The sequence below is a fragment of the Ascaphus truei genome, chromosome 2 (assembly GCF_040206685.1).
Source record: "Ascaphus truei isolate aAscTru1 chromosome 2, aAscTru1.hap1, whole genome shotgun sequence".
In the NCBI taxonomy this organism is placed as follows: Eukaryota; Metazoa; Chordata; class Amphibia; order Anura; family Ascaphidae; genus Ascaphus; species Ascaphus truei.
Genome location: NC_134484.1, coordinates 397,569,295 through 397,588,016, shown reverse-complemented (window position 1 = coordinate 397,588,016; position 18,722 = coordinate 397,569,295). Strand labels below are relative to the sequence as shown.

Here is an 18,722-nt window from a genome sequence, read left to right as displayed (position 1 = left end):
TTGTTTGTGGCAACGGAGGACATGGATGCTGATGAGGATGAGGACGGCCTTCATCGTGGCAGCCTAACAAGGGTGAGTGCAAGTTTTATTTCTGCTTCTTAATGTTTTATTTTTAATGGGCAAATGCACTATTACCCATATCTAGATAATAGTAATTTTGACCATTATTGTACTGTATGTGTTAGGGGGTGGGAGGAGGAGGGGTGTATTTATTTGAAAGTATTGGCTGTTGTGTTTTTTTGGCACAGGATTAGTACAGCACGCCAGGAGGGACCCACGGGGATCACCCGAGGGCCCCGAACTCCAGCGGAGATCACCCGTGGGCCCGGACAATCTCACTATAGTAATTAAGGGATTAACCCACCCTGATATAATAAAACACATTACATAGCCAAATATAAATCATAAAATAGCCAAATTAAAAACGTTACATAGCCACATAAAAACAGCAAAATCAAACACAGCACATAGCAAAATCACAGCACATAGCAAAATCAAACAGCACATAGCAAAATCAAACAGCACATAGCAAAATAAAATACACCACATAGCAAAATAAAACACATCCCATAGCCAATTAAATAAATAACAAATGCCAATAAAACAATTGAATGGCACAGTGGGTAAATGATGCCCATATAATATGTGCATCATTTAACACTATACCAGTCAATGGTCAAACTAAAAGAAACAATCACAAACAAGAGCCAATGCCATCCAAACAATCAGAAATTAAAAATAAATAAAGAAGTAAACAGAACTAAATTACCACCAATCAATTAATCCAATCCAAAATAAATTCCACAATTCTCAATTAAAACACCAAAACAAAACCATTATGAAATAAATGAAAGCTCAAAGTAACCACCATCACACAAAATCTAACCACCAAAAAGAAGCTACTATTAAAAAGCAAGCACCCACCCCTGAAATAAACTATTGAAAACACCACTAAAAATTACATCTTACTAAATAAAAATAAAAATTAAATTGCCAAACATTTCTAAACAAACAAGCAAACTACATTTAAAATACATAGAAACAAGCATTTGCACAAACAACTATTGATTGTCCCCTGTATATATTATGTATATCCATAGAGACATACATACATACATACATACATACATACATACATACATACATACAGTGGCAATGAATGGGCATCAAAAAAATTAAATCACAATAAAAATAAAAAACCTGTCAAATAAAAATAACATACATTCCATATTTTTACTTACCTTTAGATGTCTTCACCCTCTGAATCTCGCGGATACCGCTGCTCTCAAACCAATTCACGAATATAAGCAGGTAAAAAAAATCCTTTTCTTCTATCTTTTTCTTCTTCTGTTATTTGTAATCCATCTTCTGGGGTATTCTGGGGTCTTCATCTGTAGCTTCTTCTTTATCTGTAGCTTCTGGAGGCACGCCCTTGTCCTCCTCTTGCAGAGGAGGTTCTTCCTCCTCGGCTTCTTGGTGTAAAATGAGGTGACATAGGCTTTTATAGGCCTATGACGTGACATTTTCTGCAAATAGTTCCCAAGGCCTGATTGGCCAGTGAAAGCCATGTGCTTTTCCTTTTTTTTTTTTTTGGTGACGTCATGTAAAGGAAATGAAGGAAATGTAAAGGAAATGAATCATAATAGCTGTGCTTCCTTTCCCTTTAACATGACGTCATCAAAAGCAAGATGGCTGGCGTCACATGGTACTTGAGCCAATCAGATCGTGGGAACAATATCCCCAATCTGATTGGTTGTAGTAGACCATGTGACTCCCTTTGGATGACGTCATATCCTTTCTCACAAAATTCGGTACATTGGACGACATCCTCTCTCTACTCAATTATCAAACATGACCTGGAATTGACAGCTGTATGCTATTTCATAGAAGGTCCAGAAAACTCACTGTTTAATACCACTTTCATTATGGAGGACATTTCTTTTTTATTAACGCACAATTATTTTCTGTTTGAGCACAAATTTTACTTACAATTAAAATGCACCGCAATGGGGACGAGTTTCGCCCCCTCATATGCAAATTTATTTATGGGGTGGTGGGAAGCACAGTTTATATATAGCAGCACCAATCACTTTAGAAACAATATTATTTTTTATAAACTTTATATTGATGATTTAATTTTAATTTGGAAAAGGGATACCAACACTTTAAACACCTTTTCTGAGTATATTAATAATAACACTTAAGATTTAAGATTCACTTATAATTATGATGTGCAACAAATACAATTTCTGGACCTTCTGTTTTATAAGATGTTGACAGCGGATCCAAACCGATACTTACAGTATATGAAGAAGAACTCAAGGAATTTGCTTCTCAGAGCCAACAGCTGCCACCCCCAGTCATTAGTCTCTGGGATACCTAACGGCCAGTTCCTCGGACTGAGGAGGAATTGCTCCACTTTGGAGGGATTCCTCGTTCGGTCTGAGGAGCTGAAAAAACGATTTATTGAGAGAGGTTACAAATCTGAAGCATTGCAAATAGCCCTAGATGAGGTCTTGAATATCGATAGGAAATCGCTTATCGGTCCCAAGGAGTCTGGGATGAAGATGATCAAAGAGTGGAAGAAGAGGGTACAAATTCAGACAATCCTGATATACCATTGTTTATATCGCAGTTTAATAAAAAGAGCAATCAGGTTTAATCAATCTTATGTAAGCACGGGGGTCTCTTGCAGATGGACTCAGGCCTAAAAGACTATGTTAAGTCAGGTCCCAAGTGCATTTTTCAGAAAGCCAAAACAATAGCTGGTTATGTCTATTTTAAAGGTTAATAAACAGGCCAGTGTTTTTGTTACCAAGGGCTCCTTCTGCTGTGGTACATGTAGTGTTTGTAGATATATGAAGCCATCAAGTTCTTTCCCCACACTCCACATAAAAAGTATAAAGTTAACAATTTCATCAATTGTAATTCCACGTTTACTATTTATTTACTTACAGTACATGTGGATGTGGGAAAAGATATGTTGGCAGGACAACGAGAAACTTCAAAATGAGAATACATGAACACATTAGGTTGATCAAGAAAAGTGACCTACTACAGTACATCCTGTTTCCAAGCATGTTTGTGAGTGTAAGGATGGAGGCATTGCAAACTTTAGCTTCATGGGAATTGACCGAATTATATTGAAAGAATGAGGAGGGGATATTATTAATATCTTGGACCACAGGGAAGCACAGTGGATTTTCCTATTAAGTACTCGAGCCCCAGAGGGCAATAATATTGAATGGAATCTGGGACACTTTTTTATGATGAACTTGTGTCATTAATATACATATTTTTGACTTTTCTCATCCTTTTTTCCTCTTCTCCTTCCTCCCTTCCCCCCGCCCCCATTTCCCTTCTTTTCCCTTTACCTTTAGATTTACATCGTAGAAGTGTTCGACTTAGGATCTTTTCACATATATTGCTTTTCAGAATTTATTATTCTCAAATTCATACTATAAAAATGTTTGATTTAGGATTCCTTCAGATTTTTCTATTCCATGAATATACACCATTTACATATTTAAGGTATCTTATAGAAATACACTAGACCAAATTTGGCCTCTTTGCATGCACACTGTATTCATATTACATACATTTTGTCTTTCGTCTCTTCTTATGCCATTGTCTCGGGTCTATATGTATATGATGAATCATACTTGATACTACTTAAGGGTTAAGAGGCTATGGATCACTGAGGCTTATTATAAATGAAATACAGGCATACCCCGGTTAAAGGACACTCACTTTAAGTACACTCGCGAGTAAGTACATATCGCCCAATAGGCAAACGCCAGCTCACGCATGCACCTGTCAGCACGTCCTGAACAGCAATACCGGCTCCCTACCTGTACCGAAGCTGTGCTCAAGCGGGGAGACTATAGAGCCTGTTACAAATGCGTTATTTACATCAGCTATGCAAGTATATGACAATTGCAGTATAGTACATGCATCGATAAGTGGTAAAAAGGTAGTGCTTCACTTTAAGTACATTTTCGCTTTACATACATGCTCTGGACCCATTGCGTAAATTAATGCGGGGTATGCCTGTAATGTAATTATGTTGGATATGATGACCCTTGCCGAATTATTCAGATGACAGAACTTTTAGATGTTCTGTTTGAGAGATTCTCTCATATACATGATGCTGTGACTGGAGTATTACTCTAGTATTACTCATATATGCAGCTACCTATAGAGGAATAATCAATTATTGTTGGAGGATTCATTCACATAAGACTGAGTCCATGGTCAGCGCTTAGGCGCTGACCCGTGCTGAGGCTCGCTGACGCTTGTCAGTGAGCCCATGCAGCCGCAATGAGAGCGGCTTTAGCAGGGGCTCACACACGCTTCCGCAGGCGTGCGGAGGCATAGCACTTAAAAAAAAATTTTGTTTCAGCGCTCACGGGAGCGCAGGGCCGGTCACGTGAGCAGTTCGCCCAATGAGGGTGAACCAGCTCTGTGACGTCACTGGCCCGCCCCCGACACGCCCCCGGACGGCGTCGAACTAAGGCCAGGGGGTGCTCAGTCCCTCAGCCTCAGCGCGCCTCTGCACGGCTGGAGTCACCATGGACTCAGCCTAAGGGTAGTTCATTCTGACCCTTAGGCTAAATAGACAAAGTAGTTAATAAAAGTAGATCTAGATAGATTTTCATTTGGAAACAATTTTCATTGGCAAATATTTCATTAGAGTACGTAACACTTAATTCATACTTAACATTGTGCAAGTATAATTACTTATTTTTTCCTCTATATGTGTCTGTATTTTGCTGTTGAGGTTGCTTTTCATTTTGATCATAGTTATATTAATTTATTATTGCTTAATTGAATAATATTGGTCAATTTGGTTCATTAGGATTATAATTGGTATGATTTATGAGGGTTAATAACAACTTCAGAAGGTCAAATGGTAACTTTATAGTTTTGTTAATTTATGTTTCTAATGTAATAACTGCCTGTGTCTTAGGAGGTACAGTATAGTTAGGTTCATAGAACCTGTTTTATATTTATTTTTTTCTGTGTCATGGATTTTCACATGGGTGTTTGTTAGCAAAGTTTTCTGATTTTATTGAAAGTTTTTTCTACCTCTGGATGGTGTACCCAGAAAAAGAATGTAGTTGTTTACTTGGCCGTTTCCGCGGGACTAGTAATGTCACAGGAGGCGGGTCCCGCTCGAGCATGCGCACTGAGCCTTTTGACTCAACTGAGGGCAGATTATGAGCATTCCGTGAACATGCGCGGTTGTGCGTGACGTCATCGCACATGCGTGGGATGCTCTGGCGTCGCTTCGTTTTGGCGTGAAACTGGCAATTTGAATATTTACTTAAAGGGCTCTATGTACATGTTGTGGTGACTCCTTGATAAAGGTCTGTACACACGAAACACGTAGGAGGGTGTTTACCTCCATTTTTTTTATCCCTGGACCGATAAAGTATTCAATTTTACTTATTCCATTTTTGTGACCCACTCTATTGGCAAAAATGTCTTTGTTTGTCCTAATTAACAAAGTATCCTGATTAACTACCACATCATTCAACCTATTAAGTACATCCTTCTGTTTCTTTGGTACGAAGGTAACGAAATCACGAATGGTCTTAAAATTTGATCAAACAAATTGATCGAGAATGTTTTTTAGTTCTGTTGTAAACTTTATTGTAGGGTCAGTTTTAAGGACTAAGTAACAGTTTCTATTAGACAACAGCCTTTTGTTTTCTTTGACCTAGTCAACAGTATTCATTATTACAATTTTTCCCCCTTTATTAGAGGGCTTTATTCTAATGTCTTGATTAACTTGCAATTCTCTGAAGGCAACACGTTCCCCCTCTTCCAGATTACTTAAAGTCTTTAGGGTTGTCATTTTCTCCAGATCTTTTGTGACTAGTTTAATAAATGTTGCCACATTGGAGCTAGTCTCTAGTGGTGGTGTAAATCTGGATTTGGGTTTGAGCTGGGAGAAGGGACCTTCAACCTATACTCTTAAACCTTCTTCCTGTAGTGCTGCTAGATCTCTGATATTTTCTTGATCTAACTTGTTAAAGTGTTCCAAACCTTCAGATCATAATAGATGAAGTGCTCTTCATTTGAAGAATTTGTGTAAAAGGAGTTTCCTCTCAAACAAGTGCGTATCTTTAATCCAATCAAATAATTGGAAATCTTCAGATGGGGAAAATGAAAGGCCCTTGCTCAATGCCATAACTTGTTCTTTACTGAGGATTAGATCCGAAAGGTTAACTATATGATTACTGTTAACTTCGTTGGCTATTGTCTGTGGTGCTATGAATGGCGTCTTGGTCTTCCTCTGTGGGCCCAAGTGTCTCTGCTTCTTAGCCCAGCCCACCTTTCCTCTTCTAGTCTTCCCCTTTCTGGGAATGGGGGATAGCGTGGGCCCGGTTCTAAAAAAAATAATTCTCTCTGTATTAGATCTACCAAAGTTTCTTCAATTCACTTTCGTCATTAGACGTATCCCAATCTGTAGAGGAATCTTGATGAGTGGATCTTACTTTTTTAGGTTGATGATTGTGTCTGTAGATATTTCCTTCTTTGTAAACTTTACTATCTATGAGGAATTTACGCTGTTCACGTTCTTTTAGTTCCTTCATGAATTTGACAATCCCTTCCTTCAATTTGTTTTCACAATTAGTAAACTCAGTGTTAGTTCTTCATTTGTCTGCTTTTTTTCAACTGTGTTGTTAATTCTACATTAGTCAACTTGAGTTGGGACTGGGATCGAGAGATCCTGCAGTGAGAATCCAGATGGATTTATGATCTGGAGACGCTAGCCCTGCATGGATTAAATGAAGGGTTCATTTTTTTTCCCTTCATTTAATATCCCACTCAGTCCTTATCATCTTTGTAGCCTAATTGTAAGCTAATGCTCTGTATATAGAGTATCCCCCTTTTGGCTGAAAGCATAGTTACTGTTAGTTATAGGACCTCCCTATTTAGCTTGATTTATGCTACTATGTAGCCATATATATGGTCCCTAGTTGTGTGCAGGAGTAGTTAATTATCCACCAATAACTTTACTGCCATCTTTCTGTCTGGATCTGTTGTGAGCAGACTGTACTTATGATGCTAAGATCTGATAAGGGCCACGATTGGCAATCCTTACGCAATCATATTTTCTGCATCACTTATAAACTTAGTATTCACACACTGAACAAAAGTTAATGTATTTACTACCATCCATATGCTCGACGCACGCAGCGACTCGCCTCAGGAATCCGTACTTCCCAGCGCTTTGCCATCTGGCCCAGACTTGATGTTGAGCCATAACTCTCGTGTTAGAATACTCTTGTGGGCGCTCCAACAACGATAGTTTCATCCTAAGGCATGTCATATTGTCCTTTATTTTAATTTTTACGGAAAATTTACTTTTCTTGTGTTGCAATTATTTACATATTGTGTAACACGTGAACCCCGTTTCTTTTTGTCCTTCTTTTATTTCACTTAGGTATCTGTAACAGGGTAAATAAAAGCCACCAGCTATATGCCTGGAAAACCTATGTCTAGTCTGCAGTGCAGCACTGACTAGGTTAACTTCAGCTGGGAACCTCAGGACAATTAGTTGGATCCCAGCTGCCTAATCAAGGTGTGTTAAAACCCCAGGCAGTAGACACATGGGCCTGGCTGTTGAGGAGAGAGGAGTAAGCTGCTGAAGAGATTACTGATACAAGGTCTGTTAAGCAAAGTAGATGAATTATGAACTGTCTGTCCCCTGCATAGAAAAGGGTAGCTGCATTATTTTTAGACTGTCTGCTAAAGAGAAACTGTTTTGTTTGGTTTGCTGAAGAAAAAGCCATTTTTCTTTTGTTTGCTGATGAAAAGCCATTTTTTCTTTTATTTGCTGATGAAAAGCTATTTTTGTTTTTGTGTGCTGTATATCTTTTAAGGCTAAATAAATAAGCCTTGTCAAGAAACCCACGTGTGTAGTTGCATGTACCCTGCAACATATGGTGTCAGAAGTGAGATTTTGAAAGGCCCCTGCAGTCAAAGGGCCACACACACACTTACACACAAGAATGAAAAAAATGGAAGAAATTATTTAAGAGTTTTTGTGCGAGCAGACCAAACAGCAGGGACAGTTAATGCAGGAACAGGCGCGGCTACAAGCAGAGAGAGATGAAATACTATGGCAGCAGCAAACCCAGCTCCTAACCCAGCAGCAGGCAGCACAGGAGGAGCGAATGGCCAAGCTGCCAATTCCAGGGGTATGCCAGTCCAGAACTTGCAACCAAACCCCCGATACTCCTGAGGAAAATGGCTCCGAACGAGGATCCAGAGGCTTTTTTACTGACATTTGAAAGAGTTGCCGAAGCTCAGGGCTGGGCTACAGATCGCTGGGCAACTGCTTTGGCCCCGCTCCTCATAGGAGAAGCCCAGGCCTCATATCAGGGCCTCCCAGCAGATCAGGCTATGGACTACCGACAAGTAAAAGCCGCCATATTGGATCACTTAGGTCTGACCCCAGAGACCTACCGGCAGCAGTTCCGGAACATGAAGTACACCGCTAAGATGAGACCCCGGGTCCTCGCTCAGCGATTATTGGACTTGTGTACGCGCTGGATACAACCCGAGGAGTGCACTAAGGAGGCAATTCTTGAGCAGGTGGCTTTTGAACAATTTCTATAAATAATACCCCCTTCCGCACGCTCTTGGGTAAAACGCCACGCTGCTGAAACCCTAGCTTTGGCGGTCCGACTCATGGAGAACTTCCTTGGGGCTGAGCAGCAGGCGAGTGTCCTGGACCTGACTCCACCGGCACTTGCAGATGCCCAAAGAGGGAGGTCGGATCAATGGGGAACCTACGGCCCGTCCATACGCAACCGCCAAGTCCAACGGAAGGAGCAGTCGTTCCAGCAAGGACGGAGTCCAAATGCTGGTCCCCGCCGAGACCCTCATCTCCTTCCGGATGTCGGCTCGTTGCAGAATGAGAGGAACTTCCGAGGACGTCGCCCACAGGACCCACCAGATGCCTGGTCTCCAATATCCGGTCCAGTGGAGCGCTATCCACGGCCCCCTCCTGCGAGGGAACCCTCCCCATGTTCCGCCTGAGGAGAACAAGGCCACCGGTATGTGGACTGTCCACAGATGGATTGTTCATTCAGCAGAACCGTCGCCTCGGCCTTTACTGGAGAAAATTACAAGCCCTGGCTACTTCCAGCCCTGATTGGGGGAAAAAACCATCCAGGCCCTTGTAGATTCGGGCTCTGGGAAAACTCTGGTCCTCCAGGAACTGTTACCGCCTAACGTGTGTTTTTTTGACTCCCCATGGAGCATAGAGTGTATACACGGCGATGTAAAACGCTATCCGACGACCAAAATCCGTCTACAGGTAAAAGGTCAGGAGGCTTACCTCGAACTAGGAGTCGCTCCTTGGCTCCCTGCCCCCGTTGTGCTCGGTCGGGACTGGCCTTTCTTTTCGGACCTAATGGCCCCAGTCTTTCACGAGGTGCCTCCTTCTAGGGCTCAGGAGAACCCTGGAAAACTGTTCCCCTTGTCGGCAGACCTTTTTCCCAAAAGACACTGGGTTCAAAAGACTCGGAAGCAAAGACGCTCTGACAAACAGGACTGGTTGCAGAAATCTGGGTCTCAAGGTGACCATTCTAGTAGTCAGAGGTCACAAGTGATGGCTTGAGATGGCCAAAGAGAGGGGGATATGGGCCCTGGAGATTTACCAGACCTATACCTCCCTGACTTTCGCCAGAAGCAAAGGGAAGACCCAGTCCTTGCTAGACAGTATGAAAATGTGGTGAAAATTGATGTGCAGATTTTAGATGCACATGGAGTGATAGTATTCCCCCATTTTTGAGCTATCACATGATATCCTATATAGGGTGAATAGGCAGACATAAACAGGGGAGGTCACCAGACAGATATTGGTTCCCAAGGCGTTTGTTAAATCTGTGTTCACTCTAGCCCATACTGTCCCTTGGGGTGGTCACCTGGGCAGGGATAAAACATTGGACCATATTTCATCCCGATTCTATTGGCCAGGGATGCATAGTGATATTGCTAAGCTATGTGCGGCATGTCCGGAGTGCCAGCTAACTAGTCCAAAAGGACAAAAACCAGCCCCTTTGGTTCCTCTACCCTTAGTGTCAGTTCCCTTTGAGAGGATTGGGGTAGACTTGGTAGGACCTCTAGAACCTTCTGCGAAAGGACACAGGTTTATCCTTGTAATAGTTGATTATGCAACAAGATATCCTGAGGCGTTCCCCTGAGAACAGCAATGGCGAAGCAAGTAGCCAACAAGTTGTTGGAACTGTTCTCGCGGGTTGGACTTCCCCAGGTTATGTTGACAGACAAAGGTACAAATTTCATTGCTAAACTGATGCAGGATGTCTTAAAGTTACTAGAGGTCAAGTCTGTTCGGACATCGGTCTACCATCCACAGACTGACGGATTGGTGGAAAGATTTAACCGAACTCTAAAAGAGATGCTCAGGAAATTTGTAGATTCAGAGAAGAGAGCCTGGGATGAACTTCTCCCTTTTCTGCTGTTTGCAGTGCGGGAAGTTCCCCAGGCCTCCACGGGATTCTCTCCATTTGAATTGCTCTATGGCCGCCAACACCGGGGTATCCTAGACCTCCTAAAGGAGTCCTAGGAGGAACAGCGGTCACCTTCTAAGAATACCGTGCAATATGTACTAGACCTTAGGAAGCGCCTAGATGTGGTCGGCCATTTTGCCAGGGAGAATCTTAGATCAGCCCAGGACAGTCAGGAGAGACATTTCAATCAGAATGCTCGCATGAGAGTGTTTCACCCAGGAGACCAGGTGATGTTATTGTTACCCAGTTGCGAGAGTAAACTCCTGGCCAAATGGCAGGGCCCATTCGAAGTACTCCGCCGTACGGGTGATGTGGATTACGAGATCGCTCAACCAGGGTCCAGGTAGGGTAAACAAATTTACCATGTGAACTTGCTGAAACCCTGGAAGATGCAGCGGTCTCTATTCATCCACCCGATGGAGGAGGAAACGGACTTGGGTCCTCAGCCTCCACGGGAGAACATCATGAGTGACGATAAAATCCCAGTGGGTAAACAGTTGTCCTCTGAACAAAAAGGGGACTTGTTAGCAATAATGACCCAATTCTATGATGTTTTTTCTGATTCACCAGGGCAAACTAACTTAATTTCACATGCAATCGAGACAGCACCTGGGGTAAAAGTACGTTCCCGTCCTTATAGATTGCCTGAAAGTCGTAGGGCTCTAGTAGAGGAGGTACAAGAAATGTTACACTTAGGAGTGATTGATGAATCATGCAGTGAGTGGTGTAGTCCACTAGTTATGGTCCTTAAACCTGATGGCAAGGTAAGATTTTGTGTGGACCTCCGAAAGGTTAATGCGGTATCCAAGTTTGACGCATATCCGATGCCAAGGGTGGACGAATTAATTGACGCCCTTGGTAACGCGGAATATATATCCACGCTGTACTTGACAAAAGGATACTGGCAAATACCCTTAGAGGAAAAGTCCAAGTGCAAAACAGCCTATGCCACTCCCATGGGTTTATACCAGTTTGTGACAATGCCATTCGGACTGCATGGCGCCCCAGCCACATTACAGAGACTCATGGATAAGGTGCTGAGACCCCATAGGAATTATGCCGCAGCCTACCTAGATGACATTGTCATTTATAGTAAACACTGGCGGGCCCATCTAAATAGGCTGAAAGCGGTCCTCAAATCTCTAAGAGAGGCAGGGCTCACAGCCAACCCTAAGAAATGTGCCTTAGGTAAGGCGTAAACCAAATACTTAGGGTATGCAGTGGGAGGTGGAAAAGTAAGGCCACTAGCCGACAAGGTAGTTGCCCTGAAAGAAGTTCCGACCCCCCAAACAAAAACGCAGGTATGCTCTCTGCTGGGTTTAGCAGGGTACTACCGGCGGTTCATCCCCAACTATTCAGAAGTGGCAGCCCCTTTAACTGACCTCACAAAAAAGTGTGCTCCTACACAAGTGGTATGGTCAAGGGATTGTCAGAGAGCCTTTGAGGACATAAAAAGGTGTCTATCAGAGGGTTCCATCCTTAGAAGCCCGGACTTCATCAGCCCTTTTATAGTGCAAACAGATGCATCAGAGATAGGGCTAGGGGCAGTGTTGTCACAACAGTTTGAGGGAGTTGAACACCCTATCCTTTTCCTGAGTAGGAAATTGTTCCCGAGGGAAAAAAACTACTCAGTGATTGAGAAGGAGTGCCTCGCAGTAAAGTGGGCAATCGAGGCTTTGAGGCATTACCTGGCAGGAGTCCATTTTACTTTGGTGACGGACCATGCCAAACTGAAGTGTTTAAATAGTATGAATGATTCCAATGCTAGACTGACTAGGTGGTATATGGCCCTCCAACCCTTCCCATTTGAGATTCAGCACAGGCCGGGAAAAGAGAACGCAAATGCTGACTTCTTTTCTAGAGAAGGGGTGGATGGTCGGGCTTCAGCCGTGCGTAGCCCCAGCCACACACTAACAGGGGAGGAATGTGACAGGGTAAATAAAAGCCACCAGCTATATGCCTGTAAAACCTATGTCTAGTCTGCAGTGCAGCACTGACTAGGTTAACTTCAGCTGGGAACCTCAGGACAATTAGTTGGATCCCAGCTGCCTAATCAAGGTGTGTTAAAACCCCAGGCTGTAGACACATGGGCTTGGCTGTTGAGGAGAGAGGAGTAAGCTGCTGAAGAGATTACTGATGCAAGGTCTGTTAAGCAAAGTAGATGAATTATGAACTGTCTGTCCCCTGCATAGAAAAGGGTAGCTGCATTATTTTTAGACTGTCTGCTAAAGAGAAACTGTTTTGTTTGGTTTGCTGAAGAAAAAGCCATTTTCTTTTATTTGCTGATGAAAAGCTATTTTTGTTTTTGTGTGCTGTATATCTTTTAAGGCTAAATAAATAAGCCTTGTCACAAGAAACCCACGTGTGTAGTTGCATGTACCCTGCAACAGTATCTAATTTTGATTATTGGCTATGCTTGTTGGCCGCTGTACCTGTATCTACTCCGATGTTTCATCCACAATGTAACATTAATAAAAATAAAGAGTTTGAAAAAAAAAAAAAAAAAAAAGAATTGAGTTTTCATGATTCAAGTTTTTTCACATTTGCATTTATACAGTGTGAGTGAATGGTTCCCAAACACCAAGGAGTAGAGGTTACCACCTAATTTGACCATTCTTCAAGTAATGTACAGTATACTATTTCATCCCTAAATGACTTACTAAATTTGGCCTTAGCAATTTTTTGTTTCTCTAAAATGTAATATTTTTCTGGTAAAGTCACAGCATATTTTCTTTATTTTATTTAATAGAATGGGTTACAAAGCATGGTCTCTATATTTGCTGATGCTATTTAGGGTTGTAAAGTTACTGGACAAATTGGGCAGGCAAATGGCAGGTGCAGTTTAATTTAGATACATATATAGTTGTGCATTTGAATAGCAATTAAAAAGTGTACATGCAAACCTAATGGGACAAAACTAGGGCATACCTTGGAGGAGAAGGATTTAGGAGTTAGTGTAAATAGCAGGATTAGAAGTAATTCTCAATGTCAGGCCAAACAGGCAAAAATAGCTGATTGTTAGCATGCATAAAGAGGTGGATACATGGGGAAAAAGAAGTTCATTTCTGACACTAAATAAATCTCATGTAACACCCCACCTTATATATGCCCACCAAGGAAACATTACAATTGTTTTATTTGGAAAAAAGGGGAACATTGTATCTATCATTTTTTTTTATAGTATTAACAAAAATAACATGAAACAGAGCTTTTTAGACCAAAGGGTTGTAAGATCCAGATGAAAGAATATTTGCCAGAAACCAAAGTAATGGCTCTTTATTTTAAAATCTGTGAAATGTAAAAATGACTACCCTTTGGAGAGTGTGAGGGTAGGTACAATATGGTGGGTTCAAAATGTGTATATAGCAGGGTCCCCCCTAGGTCCCACTTACCTCCGCTACAGAAGGGGAGGTTGCTGAGGTAGTGTGGGTGGTCAGAATGGTGAGCGGGTCGCCGACGGTCCATGCCAGCTCCCATAGCTGGACGCCGCAATGACAGATATGGCCGCGCATGCACATAGAGCAGGAGAGTGGTGGCAATTGCCTAGGAGCACCCGCAGGGGAACTACAGTTCCCAGCAGCCTAAGGGGCTGCAGTCACATGGCGCGAAACTAGCAAATAGGGCCGCAGCACCCCCTGCATTTAGGCATGGATACATTTCACGCGCAGAGGAGCACACCAGTCGGAGCTGGGATGAGGGATGAAACACGTCAAAGTGTGTCTGGCAATGTGAACATGCTCGTTTTTTCAATAAATTAGCCGGTTTTCCATAGAGCTGCGTTTGGCTATTTTTGTCTGCTGTGCACCGCATTCCTTGGACATTTTCTATACGGCTATAATATACTGATATTTATCTCCTGTAGCAAGTTCTATTAAAGGGAAACACTATCTGTGAATTATTACCTTAGAATTTTATAGGCATTTAGGACACACCTACTTTTTAATTTACAAATCTGCACTTTCCAGATTTGTGTTAAAAGGGATATTACAATTTTTAGTCTTAAAGCATACAGTAAGTACTGCATACATTTTGTTTTTGACGTGGGATCAAAAGAACCCCCCACTATCAGAGCAGTCATACATTTTAAGTTCACTGGCAGTGGCAGCAAACTAGTTGAAAGGATCACAATCTCCTAACATCTGTTATAGTATCACTCCTGTACCCGTTTAACAGTACGTCCTTCAGTGTATGTACTTGTAAACTATAATGTGCTTTGGATCAGACAATTTGATGTAACGAATGTTGCTACATTCATTAATTAGGCTGCTTATTCCTATTTTGCTAGTTTTCTAAAGCCCCCAATTTTTCAAAACCCATTTCCAATCCAAAACAGATTCATTTGTAATTAATGGCAAATACAAATATCAATTATTTTAGCTGCAATATAGTTTTAATTATATTGTTGTTAATGTTGTTTATTGGTTTATCAAGCTCCTCAATAAGTGCATGAGATATAACCAGCATTTATTTCATTTCTGTTTTCATTGCAGCTTTTATTAATAGCAAATCATCAGGTGGCCTTTTAAAGGCCATTTACTCTTGTTGACCTTATTACTGTGTTATTCAGGCCTTTATATTACTGGTGGTTGCTTCAATTATGTGTGAAACGTGAGTGTTGGTTAGCCTTTTCATGCTCACTCCAAAAAAAAATTATTTCAGACTATGTACAAAAATCTGATGTGGATTTTAGAAATGAATTAGCCACTTCCCAGAGCTGTGCAGAACTGTATATACCCCAGAAATATTGTACAGTATATTTACGGCTGTGGGAGTATACGCCCATGAGCTCTCCATGGTGCTGATTGGATTAACTTTTAATATGCAATGACTGATTTGTTTGTGGAGCATAATGCAGTGTGCTGGTGCACTAAAACTTATCTACATTTACTAATGGAAATTGCAGGTTCTGTGAAGCTCAGATATTTTACTTTATATAATACATTAGTTTTAAAATAAAATAAAAAGTATGGGGAATGTACATATCTGGCTAAGGCTTAGCTATAAATGCCAATTTTTGTGTAAATTGCCCCAGAGAACAAAAAAGTACTCAACATAGAACAGGCACACTTCTTTTCATTTAAACCTAAAGTGGGAGGGCTTCGGAGCCATCTAATTGCTATAGTAGTTACTATATTACTTTATCATTATGATTAAATCACTCTCATTAAATACTCTGATACAAAATCAGGCTAGTCATACAATTTCCCCAGGGACCAGAATAATAAAGATTACGCCCGGTCCTTCCCTAGGGCTCATTTGGCTACCAGACCCTGGGGCTACTCTGTTTTTACATGCCTGGTAGCCCCTTGCGTACCCTGTAATTGTATTCTTTATGCCTGTGGGTATAACCTGTACTGGAGTATAAAAATGTGTTTGTGCCCACAATAAAGCATAGCCAAGGTCTCTCGACATTCATGGCTGAGAAACCCATTGTGCAGCCCGCATGTCCGGAGAACTGGCTATTGTTGGGACGGGAGGGGAGGAGAGATGCAGGGAAAAAAGAAGCGAGTGGCCAGGAGTTAAGATTGGGCCGGTGTGCCAGTTGCTCTGAAGCGTATCATTTGGCGGTTCCCCATTGTGGCGCCAAGCCCAGTGAGGATATCCTGTTGGCCAGGGAAGCCATTGCTGAGCTCCCACTGGTAGGCACTGCACCCATTGGCCCATTCATATTTCTCTCCAAGCTATTTAACGCTTATCTGCCCCACCGCTTGCCCATCTACCATGATTTCCTACCAGATCAGCATTCCAGAGTCCATTCTGATGTTGATGTGGAGGTGGAGGTGGACAAAGCGTGTGCTCATAGCCTATGCCAGAGACACCTGAAAACGAGACTGAGAACCTAGCCAAGCAGGAGATTGAAAAGTATTTTTGTGCTACTGGACTGTGATTTGCCAGAGAAGAAGAGAACAGGACTTCTACGCGGTAGATTTGAAAGTACTTAGCCAAAATTTTAACCAGAGAGGTCGGCGTGGTCTCTACCCACACAGGAGTGGAAGCAACCCCCAGGTAAGCCTTGGAAGTTGCACCTAGCACCTACAGTAGGTGACTATGGTTCCCCACGTATTTCCTGTTTTGGTAAGTGTACGCTATATGTGTGATTTTGTGCTGTGTTTGCTGGCTCCTGTCTGGGGCCTTGATCCGGTGTTAAGCGCTGGTCTCTGAGTATATGCACTAAGCTCCTTTTTTTATTACAGATTATGCAGCACATAGTTGTACTATCATCAGCAAGCATTAATCTGACATGTACCTTTTTTTGCAAAACACATGACCTAACTGGTTCAGTTGTTTTTGTTTCTGAAATAACAGACAAAAGTTTTAAAAAATATGACATTATTATAAAGATTTGGAGAAGAAATAAAGGCAGTCCCATTTGTTGGGATTGATAAAGAACCAAAACAGGCAGAACATAGCCTTGAAATGCAAGTGCCATAAAGTAATTACACTTTTCTTACTGATAGTCCATGTGGTGATGGGAAAGAATGGAATACATTGCTGTGATCTTATAATTTAGTGCAAAACGCTTAGTTAGTTTTATGGTTGAAAAAGGACTAAAGTATATATGTGCATGCCCATGTAAATATTTTAGCTAATCTACAGTACAGCTCCTCCTTATATAAGAGAGTTGATCCCATAATTTGTATAATAATAAATGGTCATAACTAAGCTTAGATTATATAAAACATTGCACTCAGAGTATTTTTTAATTATTTCTACTATGTCTATATAGTCATTGTTTTTCCTAACCAGCTTCATACTGTAGATTTACTGCACCTAGAACTTTGTGTAACAAAATAACACTAAAGCACCGCAAGGATTGAAAACCCTGACAAACAGCACCAAAGTAATACCTGTCAAATTATGTCTAATAGGAGAAACTGTCAATCAAGTGCTCTGTTGCCTTACTTGAATGTATTAAGTAAGGCTGTTTGTTCCAGTGGGTGCTCCATGTACAGTATATGTGATTTAGGAAGAATTCAGCAAAGGAAAAAACAATGAAAAAAATAAAGCTTTAAGTTTGAGATTCACAATTATAAAACATCACAGATTCTCAAGATAAAATTTATTTTGCACAAACCACATGGAGAATTCATTTGTAGTTATAAGACATTGCTGACAAATGCTGTCTTTAAAAAATTCATAAAGGAGATTTCATTAAAGGATTACCAAAGAATAAATGATTTTGCGTGCAAGGTTATAAAAACCTTATTCTGTAATATCAGTCTTGTAATGCTTCAGTGTGCGGGCAGAGGGATCTGTGGCATTAATCCAACGAGGCATCCAGTAATGAGTCAACCAGCCAGCACGCCCTGGATAGTGCTTTTCAAAGATCTGGCGATAGAAGTAACCTTCTTTTGTTTTAGGTGGATTAAAAGTAAATTGCTCAGATGACTTCTCCAGCATTCGGTCATCCACCTGTAGATAAAGATTCAACAAACAATGGTAATGTAATCAGCGATACAAAGTAGCAAACATTCCGTTTCCTTGTTATAATGGTTTGAAGCTCCATACAGCAGTCATTAGGTCGATATACTACATTTATTCCAGAGTGTACCCATGCAAAAAGTAACAGGACATGCTCAAGAAAAGTACATTGGGATCTTAGCCAGAAAAAAAAATAGTTTCTCAAGAGAAAACCAAAATGCAGCCAGTTACATTCAGTCTGTTAGATTTACTAGATAACAAATGCATCCAGGGCAACAAAAGTCTCATAAAATACATAAAGATGAGTCTTGAGTGGGACCAAAAAAATCCTATAGTAACAAAGGTCTAGAACAATATTTACTAAATTAATACTAAGCCGCAAGGCATCTTGTGCTTTCACCGAGTTACTTTCAAGTATGATTTTGTCTTATGTCAAAAGTAAACAACCATACTATTTAGAAAAAGACTGGTCCTTATTTATAAGGCAACACTACGCTGTACAGTGTTGTAAGGATGTTACGGCAGCTCCCCATATTTATAAGTGTGATGCCTTAAGTTACTTAGTAAATATAAAGGGCAGTAACAAGCCTTATGGCTTAGTACCATTAAGTAAATATGGCCCTTATACTGAACATTTGGATTTCTTTTGAGAGCAAATGGAAATACGGAAACAACTCCGTATGAACTGGAGGTTATTAAGTATATAGCATCAACTGTTACTGTACTATCTGCCCATTTCCCAGAAAC

At 41.2% G+C, this 18,722-nt stretch overlaps 1 protein-coding gene across 3 annotated transcripts in view; it reads right to left on the bottom strand.

Annotated features, from left to right (window-relative positions):
* Positions 1–17,598: 17,598 nt before the first annotated feature.
* Positions 17,599–18,722, bottom strand: part of ASNS (asparagine synthetase (glutamine-hydrolyzing)) — a 53,323-nt gene continuing 52,199 nt past the window's right edge. For all 3 annotated transcript variants that reach the window (XM_075587279.1, XM_075587280.1, XM_075587281.1), the window contains one exon: positions 17,599–17,966. In XM_075587279.1, coding sequence (XP_075443394.1) covers positions 17,757–17,966 — 210 coding nt within the window. In that variant the 3' untranslated portion in view covers positions 17,599–17,756. The remainder of the gene's footprint in view (positions 17,967–18,722) is intronic.